This window comes from Orycteropus afer, unplaced genomic scaffold, assembly GCF_000298275.1.
Source record: "Orycteropus afer afer isolate SDZICR_OR568_19922 unplaced genomic scaffold, OryAfe1.0 scaffold00196, whole genome shotgun sequence".
Lineage (NCBI taxonomy): Eukaryota > Metazoa > Chordata > Mammalia > Tubulidentata > Orycteropodidae > Orycteropus > Orycteropus afer.
The window spans coordinates 5,446,125-5,466,187 of NW_006921783.1; the positions used below are offsets into that span (position 1 = coordinate 5,446,125).

Here is a 20,063-nt window from a genome sequence, read left to right on the forward strand (position 1 = left end):
CTCTTTTGTGATAGGAATTTTGGTCTTTTTTTTTTTTTTTTTTTACCTTGCCCCCCAATTTTAAAAAATTCTTTGTTTAGTAGGGATTTTAGACTTTTATGCCATTGCTGTCGATTCAGTTCTGACTTAGATTGACCCTATAGGACAGAATAGAACTGTCCCGCAGGGTGTAATCTTTGTGGAAGCAGACTGCATGATAAATGGAGAAAATACTGACTTTGTCAAGGATTTCATAATCACCCATCAAGAAATCAAGCAATGTATAGCATTGGATAATGTGCTGCAAAAAAACCTCTTTGAGGTGTTAAAAGGCAAGGATGTCACTTTAAGGACTAAGATGAAACTGACCCAAACCATGGTATTTTCAGTCGCCTCATATGCATGTGAAAGCTGGTAGTCTGAAAAATTGATGCCTTTGAATTATGGTGTTGGTGAAGAAGATTGAATATCCCACGGACTGCCAGAAGAACGAAAATTTCTGTCTTGTAAGAAGTGCAGCCAGAATGCTCCTTAGGAGGGAAGATGCTGAGGCTTTGTCTCACCAACTTTGGATATGCTATCAGGAGGGACCAGTTCCTGGACAAGGACATCATGCTTGGTAAAGTATAGGGGCAGCGAAAAACAGGAAGACCCTTAACAAGGTGGATTGATACAGTGACTCCAACAGTGGGCTCAAACATAGCAACAGTTATGAGGCTGGCACAGGCCCAGGCAGCGTGGCACTATGCTGTACATAGGGTTCTGTGAGTCAGAACCAAGTTGGCGTCACCTAACAACAACAACATGGTGTTTTTTGGCCAAGAGTATTTTTTTATTTGTTTTGTTTTTATTAATGTATTCAAATCATGAATCTTTATTGCATCTGGATTTTAAATGATGGGAAAAAGGCTTTTCCGTACCCCCAGGTAAAATAAAAGGTCTGGAATACTTTTTTGAAGGGCAGTGTATGTGTCAGAAACCTCAGAAAACCTCTTGTATTCTTGAAAATTCTAGTTCTAGGAAGATATGTATCCTGAAGAACAAGTATGTAGTATTGTATGTACAAGAATGTTGATTCTTTAAAATTAGAAACAACATAATGCCCATGAGTTAGGGACTGGTTAGATTAATTCTCAGTCTTAGCAGATCTAGTAATTTCTTTTATGATCGTTTTAAAGCTGCTTAATACTGGGAAATGAAATACATAGATAATATAGTATACACTTTTATGTAAATATATAATGATACATAAAACTGATTTCAAAAAAACAATGACTTTGATACAAAGGAAATGTTAAGTAACTTTTAATAAAATGATGCAATTTATAATTAAATAGTATATATTTGAATGTTCAGGCATGACTATAGTACAAGTAGTCACCCCATTATGAATGAGATCCATTCCTAAGTGTCCTTAAGTCTAATTTGTAGGTAAGTGGGAACAGGTGTATATGTTTCTTATTCAGTGCAGAAAAAGGCTTGAGGCCTTTTCAGTGATTTAAAAACTGTCTGTGCAGCTCGTGAATATGATTGTGATCAAGAATTTGTTGTAAGTAGGGGTTGTACAAATTGTAAGTCAGATGCTTGAAACATGAGGACTGCCTATAGAAAACAGTGACGTAAGTAGTCAGATGATTACACCCATTTGTTGAATCACTGAGAGTCTTAGCAACAAATGCAGAATGATTCAGATGTGTGGTATTGGTGATTCAGGAACACAACAAGTTTGAATAACTCCTCATAAAGTTCTGAGAAAAAAAAATAACAATCTTCTCTAGAATTACATGCACTTATCTCTCTGGAAAAGTCTGTGTATAGTAAAAACTCAAAAATACTTTGTATTTGTATAATTCGGTTTTAGGCTCATGTAATTATGAACAGGTTTTTCACTTGAATGTCTGGTGAACATTTGAAAGTTGTAGAGGACACAGACCAGTTTTGTTTAATAGGACTGTCTTGAGGGTTGCAAGGTTTCTAAGCCTCCCTCATCCCTGCCTGCTAAATTCTAGTAATGCTTCTCAGTCATTGTGGAACCAAAAAGCACCTCCTCACATTTCCAAAAATATACTCCTAGGGGGCAGTATCACACCTGTTGAGAACCACTAGATGATTGATAGCAATGTAATAGTACTCGTCATTAAAAGGAATGAGGAAGATCTATATGTACTGTCATGAAAAGATGTTCACAACATATTGTCAGGTGAAAAAAAGGCTACAAAATGTGTAATTCTGACTCATAGCAACCCTACGAGAAGAACTGTCTCACTAGAGTTTCCTAGGAGAAGCTTGCCAGGTCTTTCCTCCCACAGAATGGTTAGTGAGTTTAACCACTGACTTTCTGGATAGCAGGCAAGCGCTTAACCCTCGTGCCACCAGAGTGCTTATAAAACATGTACAGTACTCCACTTTTGTTTCATATACATGCACACACACATAGAAGAACTATACGAATATTTTCAAAATGTTAATGATGAATATTCCTGGGTAGTGGCCACAGGAGAGAGATGAGGCAGTCTGCTTCCATAAAGATTTACAGATTTGGAAACCCTATGGGGCAGTTCGACTCTGTCCTATAGGGTTGCTATAAATTGGAATTGACTTGATGGCAGTGGGTATACTTTGTTCTTTATATCTTTATGTCTAAAATTTTAACAATTGTAAATATGGATTGCTTTTACAAAATAATTGTTTTTGGACCTGAGAGTTTAAAAGCTCTTTCATAGTGGAATATTTATTATTTAGCTGTAAGAAAGGAATGAAATACTGATACATGCTATAATGTGAATTAACATGGAAAATATTAAGTGAAAAAAGCCAGATATAGAAGATCACGTATGTTTTCATTTATATGGATATCCTGAATAATTAAATCCATAGAGACAGAAAGCAGATTGGTGGTTACCAGAGGCTGAGGAGAGGGCAGTATGGGTGGCAAATGCTTAAGGGTACAGGGTCTCCTGGGGATTAGAGGTGATGATTGCACAAGATTGTGAATGCCACTGAGTTGTATGCTTTAAGATGGTTCGTATTGTTTTCTGACTTTGACCTGTTAAAAAGACTTCTCTGCTCAGTGGCTGATGTTTGAGTTTGAGGAAAGAAAAGAAAAGTTAAATTACTAAAATAACAAGAAAGTGAAGAAGAGGGTTATTTGATAAAAATTGGCATCTAGCACTTAATACTAAACAATTTTCATTCTTCTGTGTCACAATTTAAAATGAGGGAAGTGGATAGCTGCTGCTAGAAGGAGTATATTTCTTATCCTTGTCAGTTTCCTCCAGGTCTTCACTTAGAAACAACTGAAAAGAACAGTAAGTAATAAAGGTGCCTTGAAGAGTGCTATTAAGGAATGAGAAATCCTGCCTCAGGCTAAACAAATGAAATCTCTTCATCTACTTTCAAAGCCTATGTTTTCTTAGAATCCTGCTTATTGATCACAGAAAAGTTTACTAAAATGTCCTGGGTCCAGAGAGGCAGAGTTTGGGCACTTAAAAAAAAAAACCTCACTACCTGTGGAGTCAGATCTGACTCATAGCGACCCCTCCTTGGGTTTCCTAGGCGGTATCTCTACGGAAGTAGATTGCCCAGCCGACCTTTCCAAGAAGTAGCTGGTGGGTTTGAACTGCCAGCCTTCTGGTTAGCAGTCAAATGCTATAGGCACTATGCCACCAAAGGTCCCTTTGGGGCACTGTTGTTGTTGTTGTTGGTTGTTGTTGTTTGCCGTCGAGTCGGACCCGACTCATAGCAACCCCTCCTTGGGTTTCCAAGGCAGTATCACTACGGAAGTAGATTGCCCCATCTTCCTTCCGAGGAGTGGCTGGTGGATTTGAACCGCCAGCCTTCTGGTTAGCAGTCAAGTGCCGTAGCCACTATGCTACCAGAGCTCCCTTTGGGGCACTAGGAACACATATCTGATTCTTTTGGAGTTAGAGAATTTGGATTGTACTCATTGCTTTAATATTTTAGGAACATAATATTGTCATTGGAACTGGAAGAAGGTCTGTTACGTTCTGTGCTTAGCATGGAAAAAAGAGAAGAAGAGTGCTTTCCTGGGTTTAAATCCCAATTCAGATATAAAATAATATATTCCAAGACATATATTTAAAGGAGTTTCTTTTTCTAGTTGAACTTGTAATCATTTAATTGCAAACATTTTTTTAAATGGAGAGAACAGTGTGTGATTACTTGCATGCCCACCACCTAGATTCAGTCTGTCACATTTGCTTTATCTGTACTTGTGTAGGTGAGTGCCCATTTTTCCCCCCTGACCTTCTCAACTATTAGAAAATAAGTTACTAGCATCATGACAGTTCTGGTTAAAAGTTATGTTTATAAATCCCTCTGCAGGGCTGTTGTTTAAAGTAATGTACCTAAGGCACAAAATTGCCCTGATGTAAAAAATAGCACAATTTTTGTTTTTTCTTACTTGGAATGAGCTCATCTTGTCTACATGAACTTTTCAGCCCAGCTCTCTGTGTAGTTGTTTGCAGATTTTTACATTCTTGTACTTCACATAATAATATGATGTTCTGAAGTTAGTGTATTTGTTTTCTCTTTGTTCTAGATGATCCCTCTGATAAGCCACCTTGTCGAGGCTGTTCTTCCTACCTCATGGAGCCTTATATCAAGTGTGCTGAATGTGGGCCACCTCCTTTTTTTCTCTGCTTGCAGGTAACTCACTAAAGAGAGGCTTGCCTTATGAAGAATGTTCCTTCCAGTCCATCCTCCATCACAATTTACCAGTCAGTGCAGTTGGCGAACAGAGCAGGTGGATGAGAATGTTGAATATCCCACATCTCTGTATCAGCTTGGAGCTCTGATACCATAATGCCTAAGGCACTTGACTGCTAACCCAAAGGCTGGCAGTTCAAACCCACCAGCCACTCCTCGGAAGGAAGGTTAGGCAGTCTACTTCCATAGTGATTCTGCCTCAGAAACCCAAAGAGGGGTCGCTATGAGTCAGGTCTGACTCGACGCCACATAACAACAACAACCGTATCAGCTTAATGCTTAACACTGTTTTTGCCAGTGGCTTTACAGTATTGGGACTACAGGAAGCAGAGCTGGAGGAGTGTTTTTTTACAGCATTTGTGACACTGTCTTGTTGAAGAGTGGTATCTGGGCAGGTGACATACAAGGGAACAAACCATGTTGTAGACGCTAACACTAATTATAGGTGCTTACTCTGTGTCAGGCAGTATTCTGAGTAGTTTACATGAATTGATCCTTACATTCATCACTACAAACCCTATGAGTTAAATGTTATCATCTCAATTTTATAGATGAAGAAACTTGGGCAAAAAAAGGTTAAGTATCTTGCTCACGGTTACACAGCAAATACCGTATTTTATCCAATCCAAGATGCCATTGATTATTTCAAAAATTTTAAAATGTGTAAAAATGGCTGATGGAACTGCTTCAGTTATAAGATAATTTCACAGTTTTAAAATACGACAACAAAGTATGTCTTAGAACTGCTGAGATAGGGCAAGTATGGAACAAGGATCTAAATGTAGGCAGTCTGATTCCAGGGCTCAAGCTCTTAGCAAAGTAGGATTGTCCTAGAAAAAAGTATTTTTTTTTTACATTTATCTTGGTTTTCTAGTGCCCCTATAACAAATACTACAATTGGATGGCTTTAACAGACAGGGATTTACTCTCCTACAGTTTCCAAAAAAAAAAACAAACTCACTGCTGTCAAGTCGGATCTGACTCATAGCGACCCCTCCTTGGGTTTCTGAGGCAGTATCTTTATGGAAGTATATCGCTCAACCTTCCTTTCAAGGGGTGGCTGGTGGGTTTGAACTGCCAGCTTTCTGGTTAGGCGTCAAATGCCTTAGGCACTATGCCACCAGGGCACCTCTCCCACAGTTTACAAGGCTAGAAATCTAAATTCAGAGTGTTCTAGGGGCTGGTTGAAAGCCTCTTGACCTTGGGCTTCAGCTCTGCCTATTGCTCCATGCCTACTGTAGCTAGAGGCATCTCTTAACTCAGGCAGCTGCTGGCTGCTATGGCTGATGAATCCAAGGTCGGCAAGTAGAATGACAGTCCCAAGATCCACAGGCACACAGCAAACCACTGAGTCAAGTCCAGGAGCAATCCCAAGATCCGTAGGCAATATGGCAGGCCACTGAGAAGATTACTCAGCCAAATGCAGGATCCAAATGTGCCAAAAAGCTAGAGACCTTCCTCAAAGCTTCTCCATATATACTGGAAGCAGGCCACACCCTGAAGTCAACTACTTAGCTGCTCACAGCAGATTGAGCCATGGAGATGATTACAGTCTCATCATGGGGAATAACCACATCCTGCTGCCCAGCCATTGTAAACCATGGCCCAGCCAAGTTGACACACAAACTACCACAGCATCGCTTTTTTTTAAGGGCCACTGAAAAGCTGTGGTAATGAATATACCATCCTTTGCAGCGGCAGACAAGGTTTAGTGAATTCCTCTTCACAAGAGTACTTACAAACCATCTCCTATCCTGTAAGAAAGCATTTCAAAGAGTACCTTGTTGGTAACTTAATTTTCCTTTCTTTTGCAGTGTTTTACTCGTGGATTTGAGTACAAGAAACATCAAAGTGATCATACTTACGAAATAATGGTAATGATGATGTTGCATGGGACTTCCATTCATTTTCAAATTTCATACTGGGAATGTGTTCATCTCCAAGTATCTCTTTTTTCCCCCTCTTCTGAATTTGGTGATCATTACCCAAAAAGTTTCTTAGAGTTTTGTGGCAAGGTGTTTAAGTCCAAAAAGTTTTAGGTACTCAGGTTTTTGTTTCGAATTTTGAAGTAATTTAAAGGAAGTACTTTCTTTTAAAATTTACAGATAAGAAGATAAGAGGTATGCTGTCTTTTAGGTTTGTTGATGAACCTATTGCAAATATTTTGTTACTGTGTTTGGCTAATTGTATGTCCTTCATGTGAGCAGTGGTGAAGTTTATGTCTGGAATCCATTCCCCTGCCTTGGGAGATTACTTTCTGAGAGTTAAGCTGTAAATTGAACACATAACAGATGAGATAATTAATACATACAATCACTCTGACAAGGCATACTGCTTTTTAGGCCAGAGTTAAGACTTGGCCCTAATTTGATTGGTTGTATTGCCACCTCTAAAAGTACGGATGAGAAACAGATAGTAGTAGTATCCTTCTAAGCCCTGGCCAGGGGAATAAGTTCCCTAATAAGTCAAAGTGAGTATCATATCTACTTGAAAGTATATATACCTTTGTCAAGATAGTTTTGTCAGTTGTTGTTGTTGTTATTTTCCATCAAGTCGGACCTGACTCATAGCGACCACTCCTTGAATTTCTGAGGCAGTATCACTGTGGAAGTAGATTGCTCAGCCTTCCTTCCGAGGAGTGGCTGGTGAGTTTGAACCTCCAGCCTTCTGGTTAGCAGTCAAGTGCCTTAGGCACTATGCTACCAGAGCTCCCATTTTGTCAGTTACTAGAGCATATTAAGCATATAACTAAATCTCCTAGTTCACCAAGTGTTTTCTGACATTGGATTTCCCAGTTTTTCATACAGAGAAGAATGCTGGATGGTATCTGCTTGATAGTAATAGTTTCACATCATAGATTACTCAGTTGGCACTATATTAGTTTTCTATTGCTACTACTATACCAAATTACCAAAAATTAAAGGGCTTAAAACAAGTTTGTATCTCACAGTTCTGTACAAATCTGGTAGGCCTGGTTGGTTTGCTGTGGGTTCCACAAGGCTGAAATCAAGGTGTTGGTAGGCCTTGTCTCATATCTGGATGTCCTGGGGAGAATCTGCTTCCAGGCTCGTTGAGGTTTTTAGCAAAATTCAGTTCCATGCAATTGTGGGACTGAAGCCCCTATTTCCTTAGTGGCTGTTAGCCAGGAGTCACTCTCACTGACATTCCTTGACTCTGTTCTTTTCCCTATCTTCAGAGGAAGTAACAACAGGAAATCTTCCTCACACTTAGAGTCTTCCTGACTGACTCTTTTGCTAGTCTCTTCTATTTTTAAAGTTTTACATGATTACATTGGGCCCATCCAGGTGATGAAGGATAATCTCCCTCCTTTAAGGTCAGCTGATTAGTAACCTTAATTCCATCTGCAGAATCCCTTCACAGCAGTATCTAGTTAGTGTTGGATTGAATAACCAGGGTGGCAGTTCAAACCGACCAGCCACTCCTGGGAAGGAAGGTTGGGCAATCTACTTCCGTAGTGATACCACCTCGGAAACCCAAGGAGGGGTCACTATGAGTCACATAACAACACAGCAACAGGAATCTTGAGGGAATTCTCAATTTCATTTGATCCACTTGATCTCTATACTAATGGAATGTAATGAGTTTACTTCTATTTTTAAAAATCCCTTTAGAAAAGGCTGATCGGCATCCCTGAATGTAATCGTTTTTGAAGACTTGTTAAGTTTCTAGTCCTGTAGTGCTGAGAGTCAGATCTTGAACCATGGTGAATTGAAGAAGTGCTGTGTAGTAGTTCCTAACATCCCATTGGCTAGCCTTCCTCTGCCTCTCTAAATACCGTCCATATTTTAACTAAATCTTCATTAATTACAAGATACGTTTAATATAATTCTTTTTCCTTTTTGTTAATTGCAAAATCAGTGAAGAGTTGAGGGAGTGTGGTCAAATAGCAAGGCTTTAAGTTAATTTCACCAAGATTACCAGATCTTTAGAAAGCTGATTTATTCTTCCCAATTCACACAAGAATGCCTAGAACCATGAGGCAAATTTATACATTTTAATTGTGAAAATAATCCCTTAAAGAATAATTTAGTGTAGCTTGGGTAGGTTGGTGAGTCATGTTTATCCACTGCAAGAAAGCTGACTGTGAGCTCTCTAGCTATTCTGGGCACTATGTCTTGTGCATAATGTTGAAGGCACTAAGTTTCACTCCAAACCTACTTAATTATTCTGATTATGTCATCCTTTTTTTCACATATTCTATACTCATACACATTTTAGTATTGTCCTTTACTTTGGGGAGCTTTTAGGGGTTAATTATACCCCTCATTTTTTGGCCTGTCTTATCTTTTCCCAGTGAATCTTCCCTTCTAGAGGAGTCATGACCAAATTTTGGCTTTCTGCAAATGAAGCCACTAAAAACTTGAGTTTTTACATATGAAGCCTCAGATAACTTGCAGTGATTTTTAGTACTTTTGTCAACTCACAGTGCTATATTTTTGGGAGTTACTCATGCCATGGTGGGTGGTGCGTTAATCAGGATTTCTAAGTTCTGTGCCTATATTTGTCTTGTAGTTCTTAGAACCTTGAATAAGTCAAGGCAACTCCTTATGCCACACCCTTTATACCAGTGGTTCTTCAACATCAGTGCATAAGAACCACCTGGGCACTTGTTAAAAAGTAGATTCCTAGGACCTGCTCTTTTGGAGATTATGGTTCAGTAGGGCTGATGTTTAGTCCAGGAATTGAGTAACATTGATTCACCTTTAGGGGGAAAAAAAAAAAAAAAACTGTCTTAAGCCTTTTTTGTGGAGGGGCATGGGTATAGACAGTTTTTCTTATTTATCTCACAGTAAAGTTGGTGAGGGCTGTTTATTTAATGCTATAAAATACAATTTTGGGATTAACATGGGTACTTCAAATAGTATGTGAGTTGTCATCTTTATGTCTGTATAGCACTTATCTCTCTGGGTGACACAGATGGTTAAGCACTGGACTACTAAATGAAAGGCTGGCAGTTCAAACTCACCCAGAGGCACTTTGGAAGTAAGGCCTGGCTGTGTGCTTCCAAAAGGTGACAGCCTTGAAAATTCTGTGAAGCTCAGTTCTACTCTGTAACGCATGTATCATCGTGAGCAGTAGCATCAGTAGCGTTGTCACTCAATGCGGTGACTCATGGTGTCACATAAACCCCTGCATCGGCTTCTTCCTGTACGAGACCATACAGAATCGTTAATAATGTTTATTAATTTTAATCATAGAATAATATGTGATAAATATAGTTGTAAATTGCTTAACCTTTTCATCACTTGTGGGACATATGGTGCCCACCTACATTTTCTGTCTCTGGAGTTTAGTGAAGGAGCTCTGGTGGTACAGTGGTCAAAGTACTTGGCTGCTAACCCAAATGTCATTGGTTCAAACCTACCAGCTGCTCTATGGGAGAAAGATGAGGCTGTCTGCTTCTGTAAAGATATACAGCTTTAGAAACCCTATAGGGCAGTTCTGCTCTGCCTTCTAGAGGTGCTATGAGTTGGAATTGACTCACTGCCAGTGAGTTTTAGTGGGAAACTGCCATCCCACTTGTAGTGTGTGCTGCCATCTTGTGGGAGTCTGTATAATTGCATGAATCTGAAGAAATGGGCCTTGCCCCACCAACCCCAGCATCAGAAATTCCTTGGGACATATCTGTCCCATTAATTGTATCAAAATCCATATTACCTCAAAAAAAATTTTTTTTATTTCATTAAAAATGCCTTCCATTATTGAAAACATACGATTTTAACAAAAAATTAAAAGCAGAAAATAGCTAAATCTTAATAGGTTTAAATGTAACATTTCTTAGACTATATGAATACTAATAGAATTGTTCTGTAAAATCTTTCTACATTGAATTACAACATTACTAGTTACAACATTAGTAACTGAGTGGAAGCCTTTTTGATTTTTCTCCTTTTCCTTTAATTAAGGAGGCCTGGTGGTGCAGTGGCTAAGAGCTCAGCTGCTAGCTGAAAAGTCAGCAGTTTGAGCCCACCAACCAGCTGCTCTGTGGGAGAAAAATGTGGCAGTCTGCTTTTGTAAAGATTTACAGCCTTGGAAACCCCGTGGGGCAGTTCTACTCTATCCTGCAGGGTCACTATGAGTTGGAATCAACTCAGCAGCAGTGGGTTTGGTTTTCCCCTAATTACTACTTCATTCTCAAAAAAGTTATTTATGTAGGTACACAAAAACTAATTACCACAATAATGTAGCTTTGTAAAACACCAGAAAATTTGACAAAATCAGCAACTATAAAAACACTAGCAGCAACAAAAACAACAATGTATGCTCATAACACATGCAGGTGAAACCACACAATTGGAAGCATCACTGTAATTGTGTGATAATGACAGCTCTGACCAGAGTGCTTTAGAATGTTCAAAAATTCAGTTATCGGGGGGGAGGGAACACTGTAAAAATTAAAAAAAAAAAAATTTTAAGTACATTATCATAGAGTTTTAGTCTTTAAATATACTGATACATGTAAGCTGGGCTTACAAAAACTGTGCGTTGTTTTACCTACCTTACAGGAATATTTTTATAAAACATTATAAATTTCTGATGAAACACTGCACAAAAATTTTATAGACAGTTATTTTGGTGTCACCTCCTGACAGTGTTACCCAGTGTAGTTCACAACCTCCACATACACCCCTGTAATGACGTCAGTGACCATGAGTTAGAATCAACTTGATGGCAATGAACAAAATATAGACAGCAATAAAATAGTACTTGTCAGATTGATTATTATGAGCGTAATAAAGATGTAGACTCTGAAATTTCTTTTTTTGGGATCTTTTGACTCATGTACTAACCAACAACCAGTTGCTATCGAGTCAATTCTGACTATACTAGACATATACATAGTAGATGTGCAGATAAAAATGTGTTGCTTAATGGTAGTGTAATTTCTCAAATCACCACAGAGATTCTTGTTGTAATTTAAAATGATACAGTGATTTTTAGATGCCTGTGTAATCTGAAGACCTATTGTATCTCTTTTTTTAAAAAAAATAAATATATATATAGTAAATTTCACACATACACCAAAGCAGAGAGAATGTTTGGGTTTCTGTTGCTGCTTCACAGCTACCTCTGAACTTAGTGACTTAAAATGACCACATTTTATTATCTCCCACAGTTGTGTGGGTCAGGATAGTGAGGCTGGCTTTGCTCCTCATGATGGTGCTGGGGCTGGAAGTCCAAGAGGCTTTTTTCACAACTTTGTGGCACCTTAGTTAGAATAGCTAGAATTGGTTGGAGGTTAACTGGAATACCTTAACTGTCTGAGGCCTTGGTTCATCTCCATGTATCCTTCATGCCTTTCCTTTGCCATGTGGCCAAGTTACATGGACTTAACATGGTGGCTGAGGGCTCCCAAGAGCATTCATGAAATCTGCCAGGTCTTACGTTACAAGTCCAACCCATGTTAAAAGGGAAGGGACCACACAAGGGTGTGAATTCTAGGAGGAGTACACTGGGGGTCACCAGTGTAACCAACTATCACAAGTAGTATAATAAGCTTGAATATACCTATCACCTGTTGTTAAAATTATTAACTCATGGTCACTCTTATTTCATACAGACCCCTCAGCCTTTCTACCCCCAGATTATTTTGAAGCAAATCCCACAAAAATCATATCATGTGTAAATGTTTCGTTAGCTCTTTGTAAATTTAACAATTGCAATCACTTTTCACATTTTTCTAATCATCTCATAAAGGCCTTTTCAACCCTTTGTCTCTTCTTCATCCCTGAAGCAATCACTGTTCTGATTTCTGTCACCATAGACCAGTTTTGCTTATTTTAGAACTTCATCTAAATGGAATCGTACTGTATATACTCCATCAATTCTGGCTTCTTTCACTTAGCATGTGTTTTTTGTTTGTTTGTTTTCTTTAATTTATATTGTGATTTGAGTGAAAGTTTACAGAGAAAATTCACTTTCCATACAGCAGTTCACATACACTTTGTCTCGTGACATTGACTACAATTTACCATAATGCAACACCTCCCCTCCTACTTCCTCCCAATAGTTACCTCTTCCCTGTGCCCATCCCTCTATGCACTCCTGCCCCCTGAGCTGTCTCCCTGTGGATAAACAGCCATTCTTTTTCCCATGATTGTTCTCTGCCAAGAGTGTATCTACCTAGTGTAAATGTTCACCTCATATGCGTGTCTTTTGTTTGACTAAAAGCCACAGGTGTGGGTTCAATTCCAGACCTGAAGGGCAGCTAGGGGCCATAGTCTCAGTGGTTCCACCAGGCTCTATCAGACCAGCAAACCTGGTCCTTTTTTTTTTTTTTCCAAGTGATTTTGAGTTTTGTTCCACATTGTTCTCCCACTCTATCCAGGATCTCCTACATAGATCCCCCTCCGAGTGGTTGACAGTGGTAGCTGGGCACCATCTAGTTCTTCTGATCTCATTATCGTAAAGGCTGAGGATCGCATGGTATACCAGTCACTTGGACTAATTGTTTCCATTCTTCTTTGCTTTGGACAAGGAGAGACCCATCATGGCATCTAGATGGCCTCTTGCAAGCTTTTAAGATCCCAGTCTCTACTCACCAAAGTAGGAGGTGGAACAGTGTTTTGTGTATTATGTTATGCCAATTGAGCTTGATGTCCCCTGCAACTATGGTCCCGAGCCCACATGTCCAACTACTTGCTTCCTTTAGATAGCTGGCTGTGGCCAAGAAGTGACTACAACCTTGTCCCTCATCTGCTCTATTATACACCTGGGAATTCTTCCAGAACATACAAATACACTTGTAGAAACATTGTCTGCCAGCTGTATACAGGGTCTTGGGTACACTCCCCTCTGCATAGACATACCTAATAGTTCAGCCTGTCCACCCATCTGTCCACTTGTAGATCAGTGTTTGCCTTCACTGACAACGCAGTACTGTGTGTGCAGAGGGGTTCATCTTTGTTGTGTGCACCTCCCATGTACCTCTTTATGTCTTCCTCTTCCTCATTGCCACCATGTTGATCACTCACATTTGGTGTATTGCCTTTCTCTTCACCCAAATCAATACTTACCTCTATCTATCTAACAGTGTACCCTACCCCCACCCCCCACCTCTGGTCACCAACAAAGAAAATTTCCTTCTATACATAAACCTTTCCTTAACTCTTTACAATAATGGAATAATACAGTATTTGTCCTTCTGTGATTGACTTATTTCATTCAGCACAGTGTCCTCCACATTCATCCACATTATGCGGTGTTTTGCAGATTCTACATTATTCTTTAGAGTTGCGTAGTATTCCATTTTGTGTATGTACCATAATTTGGTTATCCATTCTTCAGTTGATGGACACCTAGGTTGTTTCCATCTTTTGGCTATTGTAAATGGTGCTGTGATGAACATGGGTGTGCATGTGTCTGTTCTTGTCCTGGCTCTCACTTCTTTAGGATATATACCTAGTAATGGAATGGCTGGGTCAAAAGGTATTTCTAATAACAACTTTTGAAGGAATCGCCATACTGCTTTCCACAGTGGTCGTACCGTTTTACAGTCCCACCAGCAGTGTATGAGAGTTCCAATCTCTCTGCATCCTCTCCAGCATTTGTTTTCTGTCTTGTTGAACTTTGCTACTAGTGCTGGAGCAAGATGGTATCTCATTGTTGTTTTGATTTGCATCTCTTTAATAGCTCACATGGGAGCTCTGGTAGTGTAGTGCCTAAGGCACTGGACTGCTAACCAGAGGGCTGGAGGTTCAAACCCACCAGCAACTCCTCAGAAAGAAGATGTGGCAATCTACTTCTGTAATGATGCTGCCTCAGAAACCCAAGGAGGGGTCACTGTGAGTCGGGTCCAACTCAACGGCACGTAACAACAACAATAGCTCACAAACACTTTGTCTCATGACATTGACTGCAGTTTCCCATAATGCAATGGGTCCCCTCCCACTTCCTCCCCATAGTTACCTCTTCCCTGTGTCCTTCCCTCCCATGCACTATGGTGCTCCAGGCTGTCTTCCTGTGCATACACGGTCTTTCTATTCTCCCATGGTTGATCTCCCCAAGGAATGTACCTACCTAATGTAAATGTTCAACTCATATGCCTGTCTTTTGTTTGGCTGGAAGCCACATGAGTGGGTTCAATTCCAGACCTGAATAGCAGCTAGGGGCCATAGTGTCAGGTATTCTACTAGGCTCTATCAGACCAGCAAACCTGGTCCTTTTCATTTTTTTTATGATTTTGAGTTTTCTTCTCCCACTCTATTCAGGGTCTCTTACATAGAACAGTGGTAGCCAGGCACCATCTAATTCTTCTGGTCTCATATAGATTGAGGATTGCATGGTGTACCAGTTACTGGATTAATTGTTTTGGTGCATCTTTGGTTTTCTTCATTCTTCTTTGCTCTGGATGAGGAGATTGTTGGATCTAAATGGCCGCTTGCAAGCTTTTAAAATCCCAGTCACTGCTTGCATGTGGAACAATGTTTTGTGTAGTATGTTATGCCAATTGAGCTTCATGTCCCCTATGACCATGGTCCCAAGCCCACAGGTCCAACTACTCACTCCCTCTGGGTAGCTGGCTGTGGCCAAGAAGTGACTACAACCTTGTCCCTTGTCAGCTCTACTATGTACCTGGGAATTCTTATTGAGCATGCAAAAACACTTGTAGAAACATTGTCTGCCAACCCTATACGTGGTCATGGGCACACTTCTCCCTGCATAGACATACCTAATAGTTAAGCCTATCTACCCATCTGTCCACCTGTAGATCAATGTTTGCCATCACTGACAATGCAGTATTGTATGTGCAAAAGGATTCATCTTTGTTATCTGTCCCTTCCATCATTTAGCATGTTTTTGAGATTTTGAAACCTGAGCATGATGTTGTGTATGTTAATAGTCATTCCTTTTTAATCCTGAGTAACAGTATGTTGTATGATTATACCACAGTTTATCCATTCTTCTGTTGGTGGACATCTGGCTTTTCCCAGTTTTTAGCTACTATGAATAAAAATGGTATAAACATTTTCATATAATGCTTTTTGTGGATATATTTTAATTTTTCTTGGATAAATACCTAAGAGTGGAATGGCTGAGTTGAGAATAAATGATTGCTTAATTTTTTAAGAAACTGTCAAAAAAATTTCCCAAAGTGGTTATATCATTTTAAATTTCTACCAGCAATATTTTAGAGTTCTCCAATCATCTCTATATTCTTGCCAAAATTTGATGTTTGTCTCATTCATTTTAGCTATTCTAGTGGGTGGGTAGTGGTATCATAAATGTATATATATATATATATATATTTTTTTTTTTTTTCTTTTTACTTTTGTTGTAATGAGGGTGGAAGTAAGGTCTCCATGCGTTGCAGTTAGCTGCTTCTGAAATATATTCTAGAGTGTGGTTCCTCTCTCCATCTCTCTCTTTCATTCCTTAGTTTTGATTTTTAAAAAGCTACATTATTTATCTTATAGCTGTGACTACAGCTAGATTTTGCTGTTTTTCTGTCTTCTTTGTTTCCTGAAAATTGGTAGTTAATTCCATCTATTCATTGGGAGTTGCAAAATAGTCATATTTTATGTCTATCATTCCTTTCAATTTGTGAGTTAGAGTAATTCTTTTGAAAGAGTTTACTATCATTATTGGGTTACCCTGAAGTGTGGTTTGTATAGGAAAGAAAGGATAAATGCTTGATTACTTCCCTTTTTCACTAGTTAAAAAAATATGCATTAGTTCTCTAGCATCTCCAAAAATTTGAAGTATTTGGTATGTTTAAATTATTTGCACTTATTATCCTATTGATACTCACATGTTCCCTTTTTACTTAGTGAGAGCCTTAGCTTGCTCCTGAATCCTTTTAACATAACCACTGTTCTCTTTGCTTTCTGCTGGAAGGAGATGCACCAGACTTGTTTTGTACTTTTCCTGACCCAGACCTGGAATCAACCTTTTCTTTAAGGAGCCCTGGTTCCTTTTAGTGGGAAATGGTATTTAGAGACTGAACTGAGTACTAGAAGTGCTTGTTGTTATTAGGTTAGTCATTGTCTCTGGAATTGCTTCCGGGCCTTTTCAGTGGATAAGAGGAGTTTTTTTGTTTGTTTATTAAGATAAAATGCATCCCTACTAATACTTGTAATTCAAATACAGGACTATAAGGTTTCTTTATTAAATACATAGCCTTAAAACTCTTATATCTCTTTTTTTTATTTTTTCCCTATGCCAAAGCCCTGCTTTGCAGTGATGCCAACATAATCACTTGTTTGCCTTTACCCCATATCTTATTGCATGGAATAATCTCAGAATAACTATAACAACACTACTGAAAACAGTTTAAGATTTTTTTTTAGGTCAGTTCTTTTTGTTTATTAGGTGTACTCTACTAGGAATAAGTCATTAAATTGCTGTGTTTTAAGTCACTTGGGATCATTCCTTTCTGTGTGATTTTGCCTTCATATTGATTCACAGGTTTATTTGTTACATTTTGCATTTAATTCTTGCAGATTGTGTTTTTAAAATTTTATTTTACTTTATGTGTAATAGTTAGGAGCTCTGGTAGCATAGTGGCTAAGGCACTTGACTGCTAACCAGAAAGCTGGCGGTCCAAACCCACCAGCCACTCCTCGGAAGGAAGATAGGACAATCTACTTCCGTAGTGATACTGCCTTGGAAACCCAAGAAGGGGTCGCTGTGAGTCGGGGCTGACTCGATGGCACATAACAACAACAACAACGTGTAATAGTTATGTGTTTTCTAAGTTAAATCTATAAGAAAGTTCTAGCTTTTATCCTTGTCCTTTCTACCATTCCCTCCCTCCCCTATAAGTAGTTGGTTTATTTTTTTAGGTATGTGATATTTTTCTTCCATTAAAAAAATATAAACATGCTCACATTTATATTTGCTTTTACTGCTTAGCTAAATGTAAGCATGCTTTATCTCTACCTTTGTACAAAGTTTACAAAATACGTATTTCTACTTGAGATATGTAACATTTATGAATGATAATGTTTATTGGAGACCCTTGTAGCTAATGGTGGAAATAGGGATGTGGTAGGTGGACAACTAATGGGAATATACATTAGATACCTCTCAATACAATGAGAATGTAACAGTTATTAAAAAATAAACTAGTACTACAGTTGGGGTTCCTAGGTTCCATTTTTTTCTCTGTTCTTAGGCAAAACTGTTTTCTTCTTAGACTTCAGATTTTCCTGTTCTTGATCCCAGCTGGACTGCTCAAGAAGAAATGGCCCTTTTAGAAGCTGTCATGGACTGTGGCTTTGGAAATTGGTGAGTGCTTGGTGCAGAGAGGGTTGTCCTGCCCTCTGGGCTTAGGGACGAAGCCATTGTTGAAGAGTAAAGGGAGGGGCCTTGAAAAGAGGAATTTGGAAGTCATGTATTTTTTACTTACTGACCCATGATTTAAAGTCAAGTCCTCTTCTCTGTACATTCTTTTGTAGGGCTGAAATGCCTCATAGGAATATGGTATTATAGTGGTCTATGGGCATCCCTAAAAGGCCAGTCTGGATACAGCAACATTACAGCAACATTGGGAAGCTGGGTGTTCCTTTCTGAGTATAGAGAAAGTTTACACTTATCAAGGAGCCTTGTTGGTACAGTGATTAAGTGCTCAGCTGCTAACCAGTAGGTTGGTGGTTTGAACCTACCAACTGCTCTATGGGAGAAAGATGAGACAACTTGCTCCCATAAATATTTATAGCCTTGGAAACCTTATAGGGTAGTCCTCCTCTGTCCTATAGAGTATCTAAGTCAGAATCAATTTAACAGCAGTGGGTTTGGTTTTAGTTTGGTCAGACTTACCAAATATGTTTTTATTCCTGTCTGATTTTATGAATTTATATTGGCTATAGATGCCCTAGTCATTTAAGAGTCAGACTTGAAGTAGATGGTCATAGTTTACCTGAATTTCAAGTTTCATAGACTTCAAATAGGCATTTTTTGTTTTACTTTCAGGAACTTGCCTAAGTCCGAGCTTAGCAGAATTGACCATCCCTCAAAGCTATTGCCCTAGGAAGCAACATCGCTTAATAATAATAATACCATCACTCTCATTTTTACCTTTTGGGAGCATTTCACAGTAATCATTTCATTTTGTGAACTAGAAAGTGGAGGCATTAGTAAATAGATTTTTCTTGCACAGTTTGAAATGTTGTTTTTGTTACTAGGTGCCATCAAGTTGGTTCTGACTCATAATGATAGTATGTACAGCAGAATGAAACAGTACCTGGTCCTGTGCCATCTTCACAATTGTTGCCATGCTTGAGCCCACGGTTAAAGCCACTGTGTCAATACATCTTGTTGAGGGTCTTTTTCTTTTTCACTGATCAAACACTTTACCAAGCATGATAATCCTCCTGGGACTGGTCCCTCCTGACTATATGACCAAAGTATGAGAGGCAAAATCTCACCATCCTTGCTTCCAAAACGTATTCTGGCTGTACTTCTTCCAAGACAGATTGGTTCTTTATTCTGGCAGCCCATGGTATAGTCAATATTCTTCACTACCATCATAAATCAAATTCTTCCTTATTCATTGTCCAACTTTCACATGCATATGAGGCAATTGAAAATATAATGACTTGGGTCAGGCACACCTTAGTCTTCAAAGTAACATCTTAGCTTTTTAACACTTTAAAGAGTCTTTTACAGCAGTATATCATTTGATTTCTTGACCGCTGCTTCCATTAGTATTGATTGTTGATCCAAGTAAAATGAAATCTTTTCCAACTTCACTCTTTTCTCTGTTTATCCATGTTGCTTCTTGGTACAGTTGTGATGATTTTTGTTTTCTTTATAATGAGGTGTAATCCATACTAAAGGCTGTAGTCTTTGATCTTCATCAATAAGAGCTTCAGGTCTTCACTTTCAGCCAGCAAGGTTGTGTCATCTGCATATCACAGGTAGTTGATGAGTCTTCCTCCAAACCTGATGCCATGTTCTTCTTCACATAATCCATCTTCTTATCTTTTTTTTCAAATTGTGATTTGGGTAAATGTTTACAGAGCAAATTCACTTTCCATACAGCACCTTACATACACTTTGTCTCATGACATTGACTACAGTTAGCCACAGTGCAACAACTCTCCTACCACTTCTTCTCCATAGATACCTCTTCCCCGTGTCCTTCCCTCCTTGCACTCCTGCCCCCTGAGCTTTCTCCCTGTGCATACACAGCCCATCTGTTCTCCCTTGATTGTTCTCTCCAAGGAGTGTACCTAATAGAAATGTTCATCTCATATCCCTGTCTTTTGTTTGGCTGGAAGCCACAGGTGTGGGTTCAATTCCAGACCTGAATGGCAGCTAGGGGTCAGAGTCTCAGTGGTACCATCAGGCTCTATCAGACCAGCAAACCTGGTCCTTTTTTTTTTTTTTTT

The 20,063-nt window shown here is 39.0% G+C and overlaps 1 protein-coding gene across 1 annotated transcript in view; it reads left to right on the forward strand.

Annotated features, from left to right (window-relative positions):
• Positions 1–20,063, forward strand: part of TADA2A (transcriptional adaptor 2A) — a 91,057-nt gene that overhangs the window by 12,001 nt on the left and 58,993 nt on the right. The window contains exons 2-4 of the mRNA XM_042781921.1: positions 4,541–4,647; positions 6,522–6,581; positions 17,867–17,958. Of these exons, the coding sequence (XP_042637855.1) occupies positions 4,541–4,647; positions 6,522–6,581; positions 17,867–17,958 (259 nt within the window). The remainder of the gene's footprint in view (positions 1–4,540; positions 4,648–6,521; positions 6,582–17,866; positions 17,959–20,063) is intronic.